The sequence below is a fragment of the Vicugna pacos genome, chromosome 10 (genome assembly GCF_048564905.1).
Source record: "Vicugna pacos chromosome 10, VicPac4, whole genome shotgun sequence".
Lineage (NCBI taxonomy): Eukaryota > Metazoa > Chordata > Mammalia > Artiodactyla > Camelidae > Vicugna > Vicugna pacos.
This window is the reverse complement of record NC_132996.1, coordinates 62987873-62997710: the sequence shown is the minus strand read 5'-3', so window position 1 is coordinate 62997710 and position 9838 is coordinate 62987873. Positions and strand designations below refer to the sequence as shown.

The 9838-nt window shown below is 38.7% G+C and overlaps 1 protein-coding gene across 1 annotated transcript; it reads right to left on the bottom strand.

Moving 5' to 3' along the window:
- Nucleotides 1-482: 482 nt before the first annotated feature.
- Nucleotides 483-8951, bottom strand: LOC116277326 (putative olfactory receptor 5AK3). The gene is made up of 2 exons (XM_072970725.1): nt 8929-8951; nt 483-1425 (listed from the first exon to the last, which is right to left on the bottom strand). The coding sequence occupies exons 1-2, from the start codon at nt 8949-8951 to the stop codon at nt 483-485; spliced, it is 966 nt and encodes a 321-aa protein (XP_072826826.1).
- Nucleotides 8952-9838: the final 887 nt, after the last annotated feature.

Here is a 9838-nt window from a genome sequence, read left to right as displayed (position 1 = left end):
TGAGGAAAATACAAATTACACTGTGTTTACAGAGATCAAATTTGAATTGTTTCTGATCTATACAGCTATGGCAATATAAATCATATCCTAATCAAGGTGCCAGCTAAAAAAAACCATTTTTTTTCCGGGCAGGCACAGGGTGTGGTAGATTATAAAAATGGCCACAAGTCCTTTCTTTCAATGGAGCCACAGCATTTCAATGTGATGTTTCAGCTCCTTCCATTAAGTGGTAGATCAGTTACTCCAAGTCTTTGAATCTGGGTTGTCCATGTGACTTGCTATGGCCAATGTAGTATCAGCAAATATCAGAGAAACACTCTCCACTTGAATGCTATACTTCCTGTATTCTACTAAGCTGTCTACTGAAGGAGGTATCACTGGTTTAAGAGGTGAACAGGTTCCCTATTTCAGAAACATTAAATATGGTCAAACATCTCTACTGCATACTTTGGTGTGCTGAATTCTAACCCTTGGGATTCAATCTAGAAGAATTTCTTCCCCATCACTTTTAGAGCTTCTTTTACCTCCTTATTTCTCAGACTATAGATCAGGGGGTTCAACATCGGAATCACAATGCTGTAAAATACAGAGGCTACTTTCATGTTCGCCTGGGAATTTTTAGTACGAGGCTGTAAGTACATGTAAGAGAGGGTCCCATAGAAAATGGTGACTGCTGTCATGTGGGAGGCACACGTGGAGAAGGCTTTTTTCCTCCCTGCAGTGGAAGACATCTTGAGGATGGCAGCCAGGATATATGTGTAGGACCAGATGACGACCGACACGGTGAACATTAAGTTAAATCCCACAAAGACAAGGAGTAGCATGATGTTGATGTCAATGTTGGAGCATGAGAGGGCGAGGATTGGAGGAACATCGCAGAAGAAGTGATTGATGGTGTTGCCCTTGCAGAAGAACACTGAAAATGTAAACCCTGTGTGCACAGAAGCATTTATTGTGCCCATGACATATGAACCAGCTACCAACTGGATGCAGACTCTTCGGGACATGACCGTGGGATAGCGAAGTGGGTTACAGATGGCCACGTAACGGTCCACTGCCATAGCTGCCAGGAGGTAACAGTCACTCGTTGCAAATGTTGCATAAACCAATAATTGCATGAGACAGCCCTTGAATGATATTGATTTGTTTTCTACTATGAAGTTTTGCATTGTCTTGGGAGTGATAGCAGAACTGTAACAGATATGAACAAAAGCCAAATGTTGTAGGAAAAAGTACATGGGTGTCTGAAGTCTGGAATCTGTCTTGATGAGTAGGATCATTCCACTATTACCCAACATGGTGGTCACATAGATGACCAAAAATACAGTGAAGAGGACATACCGAAACTTGTGTTGGGCACCAAATCCCCGAAGAAAGAATTCAGTCACTTCAGTGCTATTTCTTTGTGTCACGACTATCAAAAGTCTAGAAAGGACCAAGAGGAGGACCAAGAAAGGAAAGGAAATCTTTGTGGCTTCTTAAACAGAAAGGGAAATATTCCAGTCACCTTTTTTTGACTTAGATTTTCATGGCAAACACTCACAACAGGGTTTATTTCTTACCAATTTTTTTTTCTATTTTCTTGGTAAGAACCCACCACAAAAACAGTGATATGTGAGCCATGGATTCATTCCCAAAATAAGTACGATTTCATAGAAGAAGACTGATTTCTAATGTGTGTTAATCTAGGAAACATAGATTAACACGTTTCCATTATATTAAATAGGTATTCATATTTGCTTAAACCAATATTCAAATACGATTTTGTATCTTTCAACAACTTACAGCTTTTCTCAGCCCTGTACCATTTGAATCCTGGTCTAGTTCCTGAAGTTAGCAGCATCCACTAGGGTAATTTTCTAAGATCTGTTTATGATCCACATATGTATGGGAAACTTCAGAGCATCTTTATAGTAGTACCCTTAGCATGCAACTGTATGTGTGTGTGTATATATATATATACATATATATATATGTATAGATATATTTATACACACACACACACTTACTCAGTGTGGAGTAATATGTCTTGGGCCTTTGCTGAGGCAGAAATGGCCTCATCAGTAGATCTGCCTTCTCTTCTAAGCACACAGTTAGACATCACTTCCAACCAAACTTTCTTAAGCTTGACCAGGACACACTGTTTGGCCAATGGAACATGGGAAAAAGGAAAGAATGCTGCTTCTAGGTCTGAACCAGCTTTTCCCTGCTCCCCTCCAACTGAAACCATATGACTTTCTACTCCCATTATCCCTCATCTTTTGACTGGATAGTGACATTCAGGGAAACTTTCAAAGCCACGTGTTAAGATAAAATACAGGACACTCAGTTAAATCAGAGATGCAGATAAACCACATAATTTATTAGTATAAGTATAATTTAAATATTGCATGGAAAATCTATGAAAAATTACTGTTCATTGGAAATTCACAGTTAACTGAGATTTGCATTTTTATTTGCTAAGTCTGGCAACCCCACCTATGTCACTATTGCAGCCTCGTTCAGTCTCTGATCTTGAATGACTATGTGGAGCAGAGACCCTCTGCCAGCAACCTGTTTCCTCCACTGGACTGTATGTGATTGAGAACTTCGGTTGTGAGAAGTCACTGAGATTTTGAGATCTGTTTATTCTCACAGCTAGTGTTATTCTAATCAGCTCTAACTGCAGTCATGCTTCTGAGTATTCATGAGTGACCTTTAATCGTCTGGTGCACAGTAATTTGGAGTACTGCTACGGTAAGACTGAGTCTTGTGAGTTGTGAGAGTCTGTATGGTTTAGAATGCATTATTTTCCAAAAAAGAAAGCATAATTGATACATTTCAATGTCATTTTTTTTTGTTCTCTGTACTTTGTCTTTTGGGCATTAAAAGATATTAAGTGTTCAAAATTCTCTAAACCTAACCATTATGAATATCAAATGACAACTGCATGTGGGAGTGTGGCAAAAATCACAGGACTAATTTATATGCAATCACCCAGCAAAATATTAAGATTAACATTTTACCAAACTCTCACATTTCAATGACTATTGTCATATTCAATGTGCTTCAGACACTGAATATTTAATACCAGTGATAATGCCTGTAACAAAATAGGTTTTGAAAATTCTCCTCTGATAATTGCTTTCAGAATCTGAAATCCATCTTCCTGAATATAAATCAATAGTGGAAATGTTTGTTCCTTGAGGGGTGATTCAAAACAAGTGAGAAGGTGGGGAGAATTATTTTTGAAAATCCCGTTCATTCTTCTGCTCCAAGCCACATAATATTAAAGATAGTGAGAAAACCGGATTGTACCCAACACCTGAAAATGCTGGACAACACATAACAAAGATCACTGCAAAGTCACACTGAGCTCAGAAGCAGGTAAGAAGAGTGCCCAGCCCTGAAGATCTAGAAGGAACCTGCAAATCAGATGAGATGATGCTCAGGCTGCCACAAGGATTTCTGTTGTTACATGAAACAAAGCTTTTTGGTTTAGAGATGTGAGTGGGGGATGGGAAACTATGTCTCAGACTTGCAGAGTGTAGATGGAGCCAAATACACAATTTCGGTAAATAATGGCTTAGAACAAAATCACTTTGATGGAGAAAGAGCTTCTGCTTTGGCAAAAAAAGAAGCAGGAGAAGGAGAAGTCCCACCTGAATATTTATAACTATCACCTTGAATTCACATGGGTTTGGGGTTTAAATTTGCAATACTAGGTAAGAAATTAACAGAAAACTGTGCTGGGCTGTGAATACCTTAGCTACCTGGCAGAAACAAAGTAAAATCCTGAAGGGGAATATACCAATAATCCAGATCACTTTAAGATTCCTGCAGGTAAAATCAGTAACAGTGATATTATAACTCAATAAACTTAAAAAATACAAAGAAAAAAGCCATCTTGAAGAAAACTTTGCAGAAACAACAAATAGCGGGATTGAATAACACAGGATTTAGGATATTCTAGTTACCAAGTATAAAATACAGAGTAATAGACCTTTATTATTTAAAGAAATTAAAAATGAAAATAAAAGCAAGGAAAAAAAAGACTACCAAAAGGATTTATAAAAGAGTATTAGATTTCCTTAAAAAATCACTGAAAAGACTCAGTTGGTGAGTTAAATCTGCAAAGAGAATTGGTGAGCAGGAAGACACATATGAAGAAATTTCCTAGAAATGGTACACAGTGACAAGGAGATGGAAACCGCGAAAGACAGGTTAAGAAATGTGGAAGTTAGAATAGAATGCACAAAATTAGAAGGAAAGAGAATGTTTTAGGAAATGATGGCTGAGAACTGCCAAAAGTTAACAAAATTTGGAGAGTACGAAGCCTTTCAAGCTGAATAAATAACAACTGTCCACACCTAGAAATACCACTGTGAAAAAAGGTTGAACAACGAAAGGAAACAGAAGATCATAAAAGTAGTCTGAGAAAAGGGAATGACAGAGTCTGAAAAAAACAGACTTCCCAATATGACAATAAGCCAGAATAGAGCAGAATGAGATCCTCAGAGCGCGGAGAGAAAACAGTCACAGCCTAGAACTGTGCACCCACATCCCAGTTACACAAGGTGGGTGCAGTGGGAGGGTCAAAAGCAGCACCTCCCGTTGTTTTAATGCCAGAAATGTTTATCCTGAATCTAACTAAGACGAAGCTACCTGAAAAAATCCAGCTGATGGGAAATTCTACACAACAACTGGCTTGGACACCTAAATAAATGTCAATTTCATAAGAGACAGAGAAACAAAAAACAAAACTGAGAACTGTTTAAGATTTGAAAAGACTAGAGAGGGGAGGGTATAGCTCAGTGGTAGAGCACGTGCTTAGCCTGCACGAGGTCCTGGGTTCAATCCCCAGTACCTTTATTAAAAAAAACCTAATTACTTCACCCCACAAAAAAATATTAGAAAGAAAACACTAGAAAGACATTACAACTAAATTTAAAGCACGATCCTTGATTGGATCCTAAATCTGAAAACAAAATGTCTATAAAGAATATTGTTGGGACAAGTAGAATTTAAATAAATAATAGAAAATGTTATTTTATCAATGTTAAATTCCTTTGGAGTGAAAGCTTGGTTATAACAGACTTCCTTTGTAGGAGATAGATGTTGAGTATTTCTTACCTATTTGTCTATGCACCGACGAAACTAGATGGAAAGAAAAAGAACCGGTTAATCTAAGTGAAATGTGTATCAGTGTTTCTTGTACTATCATTTTAAATGTCAGTCTATTATTTATCTTGTTATAATAGTCTTACATTTAAAAATAAGAAGCTAATGAAAAATATGGATAAAATAAAACACTTTCATGCAGGATCAAATGGAGAGAGTTTGCCATCAACAGCTGTGCACTAAAGATGCTACTGAAGATTGTTGTCTGAAGAATGTGATCTCTGAAAAAAGTCTCAGGAGCAAGAAGAAATGCTAAGCTTAGAAACCGGTAAACATGTGGGAAAGAACATACTGGAATAAAAAGAGGCAGTATTAAATATTAATGATATTGTCTACGGGGAGGTGATAAATTAAAAATATCAGTTTACATTAATAGATTGGAGAATTCATTACATTTGGGGTACTCTAAAATTCTTGTGCTTTAGAATTTTACTTAGATGTATATATTTTCAATAATTACAAAAGACAAAAAGGAAGTTTTTTTTTTTTGAAGTTTAGGGGAACAAATGGAATTTTAAAATCAATCAATCTAAATAAAGATAACAAAGGAGACAAAAAGGATAATAGGAAAAATCAAGATAAGCAAATCATCTGAGGAGGCAATAAATAAATCCAAATGAATTAGTAAGGAAAATAAATATAAGTGGACTAAACTCAGCATTAAAATTCAAAGATTATCAAATTGGATTTTCAAAATATAAATCAAGCCATGTGATATAGTAGACAAAAAATGAAAAACAAACTAAATAACTAATAATTAAGTAAACATGGTATAAAGAATAGAATATTATGCAATAGTGCGATATTATGCAATATGCAATACGCAATAGAGAAACATGGGACTTACCATGTTAAAAGTTAAAAGAGGTGAATTCAATCCAAAGGAAAAACAGAGCAGCTCAGTTGCTGAAAACAATGTTCTGAGACTTAGGGTCAAAAATGGTGAATCAGTCACGTCCACAGTCCTCAAGTTCAACTGTCACAGTGATTCTCTGTGACAAAAGTCAGAGATAACAGTGCCCAAGAGGAGATACAAACCACATACTATTTGACCTTAGTTCAGGGAATGGTGCCCTCTTGTCACAGGATCTAGAAGACTTTTCTGAGATAAGCAGCTTTAAAAGTGTACTAGAAATATGTTTGGGATTATTTCAGGTGGAGATTTGTGCAACCAGGAAGGAAACTCCAAGCAGAGGAAGTTCTTTGACCAAAGCGCAGTGATACTGCCTCACAAGCTAAGGGCACAAGTGGCAAGAGGGACTCACAGTGGACACGATTCCAGGAATGCTGCTCTGATTAGCATCAGTTTCTACATTAAATCACAGCAGACTTTTCCTGTATCTCTTTCAGTGACATTCTTCCCCACCCCTGCTAGCTTTATTGAGGTAAAATGGAAATACAATGTTGTGTAAGTTTAAGGTGCATAATGTCATGATTTGATACACATATTGCTAAATGTTGCCGCAGTAACATCAGTTAGCACATCCTTCATGTCACATAACTACCATGTTGTTGATGTTGTTATGATGAGAACGTTTAAAATCTACTCCTACAGCAACTTTCAAGTATACAATACAGAACTGTTAACTGTAGTCACCGTGCTGTACATTAGGTCCCCCAAACACATTCTTCTCATAACTGGAAGTTTGTGCCCTTGGACCAACATTTCATTTTCCCTACCTTCTGGCCCCGGGCAACCACTGTTCAACTCAAAGAAATTCTTAAGTAAAGTTAATTTTGAGTCTAGACCTGACTTCTCCCCTTCCCAAAGTGTGAACTGGTAACTAGGATGAATCAATTCAGTCCCCAAACTTTTACTGAGCATTGACAATATTTGAGGCATTTAAAAAAAAATACTCAATGTCCGAAGTGCTCCCGACTCACCCCATCAGTAGATTCTCTGCTCTGTCTCTACTTCGGATTTTCTGGAGGAAGATTTCCTGGAGCCTGCAAAGAACCAGAGATAAAATTCCTGGTGTATTTCTGACTTCTAGGCTTAGATTTTCCTTCCAGACACTATAGCAAGTGTCTGCTTAGAAAAGCACAAGAGTTACTTTTTAATAAACTCCCATTTATGTTAGACTATCCCTTTCTGTATTTGCTGACAAGGTGATATTTTGCTTTTGCTACCAATGAGGGGTTTATTTTTGAGGGCTGTGGGATTAAGACCTAGCCCCGTGAGAATCTCAGACACTGGGGCTGAGCTCAGTGCACCGTACTGAGTTTCCCAGTTGAGACAATTAAAAAAAATTTTTTTTTCAAGCTTCTGTCCTGTAGGGACTTGGCCTCTTGTTTATTTTCATGAGTTTGGGGATCATCTGTTTCAACCTGAAGCTGATTTTAGATCTTGAAAATCTGATTTTGTATCCTGAATTTTCTACCTCAAATTTTCTAAGTCTCAGTTTCTCCTTTATTAAAAAAAAAAAAAAGCTTAATGACACCAGACATGGCTGCCTTCGTGGTGCTGGAACCACACGTGGGGAATGCACGTGCCTGCACCTCCCGATCCTGTACGCCTGTGAAGCGCACTGCCACGGAAGGGATCATCAGGATCATTACTGTCAGAAGGCATCTCCAAATCTGAGTGGCTCTCTTTCTTCTTTCACTGCCGCAGCTGTCCTCACTGCCATATACCTAACGGACTCTTGGGGCCTTACACAGCCAGCATCCTCCACTGAAGCTCTGTCTGGCATCAGCAAAGGCATTCCCATGTCTCATTTTATCAACACGATGAACTCCATGCCTCACTTGTTAACCCTGGGGTGATCAGTAGAAGAAAGTTCCCAGGTTATTTCCCTATAGGTCTAGACCATCATTTTAGAGAGCTCTTCATGTGTCCTCCCTGAGTTGAATCGCTGAGTGATTCTACAGAATTCAAATCCCTTCTCCTCTAGGCAGTAGATGCCCTGGTAGGGACTCTGGCTGGACAACAAAAGGCTGTTATAAATTCATGTTTTTATTGCCTCCTCCTCATATATATGGTGACCTCCCAGTGGTTATCATGAAGTATTGAGTGGCTGTCTCCTTGATCTTTTTCCTAGGAGGATGGGCAAGGTGGCAGGCTGCATGGCACAGGGGTTTTTAAAGCACCAACTCTCAGAGTCATCCTGCCTGTGTCCAAAGCCTGGCGCTATCGCCCGTTAGCCTAGTGAATACGGGCAAGTTACTGGACCTCTTGGAGACTTCAGACTTTAGGTTCCATGGGTTTAAGAACTGTATCATACAATTAATTACTTAATCCATGTTTACTGGAGCACTCAACAGATTTGAATCTGTTGCCTGAATATTGACCAAGTAAAATGGAGGCATTGTAAGAGACTTTGTCCAAACTGAAAATGATGAAAAGCTGCTAACAGGGGTCCAGAAGGGTCCAGACGGTCCAAGGAGACAAAGACTTTCCTTGGCCCCTTTACAGAATTTCCTAGTAGCTGGGCTGCAGAGGAAGCCATCCTGTGGAGCCCCCCTCAGCAGCTTGGGGCAGGTGGGGAGCCAGGCAGCTTACTGCGAAGGCAAATAGAAACCAAGCAACCAGAGCTCCCACTGCAGCCAGCCCCTTAGCTGCTCAGACTTTCGGAGGGCAGGTCAGCTGAGCCCTCACCAGTCTCCCACAGACAGGAACAGGTACCACAACGAGTCCAACAGCTTTGCAAGAGCAGGCGTAGGTGGTCTCCGAGTCCCTCCCTTTCTGACGGTCTATCGTCTGTTATAAGGCGTATTGATCCTTTTCACCTGACTGGTACCGCTCCATCCTCCACACAGAGACTCTACCTGAACACCTGGCTCTGGTGCATTTTGGTCACCCTCTTTGGGCTTGGGCTCAAAATTCCTAAGATATCTTTCGAGGGGGGCATTTCCTAAGCTAATAATATCACCAAGACAATTTAAGAAGGTCTATGAATAGGGAAAGGTGAAATTTACAGTGATACCATTTTACTGGATTTTTTCTTTATAGTCCAAATGACTGATGCCTCACAATTTCTACAAGGTCAAGGAATTTTGTTATTGAAGATGGAAGAGGCTCAATCATCCAATCATTTAACCGATACTCACTGAGGACCTGCTATGAACCTGTCACAATTCTAGGCACTAAGAATCTGGCAGTGAATGACAGATAAGTTCTCAACTGTCAAGAAGTTTACATTCTGGTAGGAGAGATAGATGAAATATTATTGAAATTACTAATAAAAATTTTGACAGCATGTTAAACGGTACCCAGACCTATAGTTACACGATAACCCATCTAGCTATAAAAACTGCTAGAATATCAGAGGTAGATGAAAACTTAACTATCATCTTGTTTAACTCCCTTGTCTATTTAGGATATGAGAAATCCAAGGCCCAGACGCCAAAGCCCAGAAGGCATTGTTGCCAATGTTTTTTTATTCTGGAATACCACATTGACTCTTTCATAAAGTCTTAATGGTTGCTACGAGTATTTTTTTTAATTTGAATGCTGATGGATTTATTGTCAATTTCAGATGTAAAATTGGTATTTTGCTATGTTTTTAAAAAGAACCTTTATATTTTACATACAGATTGAAGTATTTGTGGATGAAATGATATAACATCTAGGAATTGACTGCAAATAATCAGGTGAGGGGAATGGAAGAGGTTACTGAAAACAAGATTGGTTATGAGTTAAGAATTATGGAAGCTGAGTGATGGCTACATGGAGGTT

Bases quoted from the DNA above. Each gene is read 5' to 3' on its own strand.
- LOC116277326 (XM_072970725.1), bottom strand. From the start codon at position 8,951: ATGCACCAGAGCCAGGTGTTCAG. The intron at 1,426-8,928 runs GTAGAGTCTCTG...GGTCCTTTCTAG, and splicing joins CACCAGAGCCAGGTGTTCAG to ACTTTTGATAGTCGTGACAC.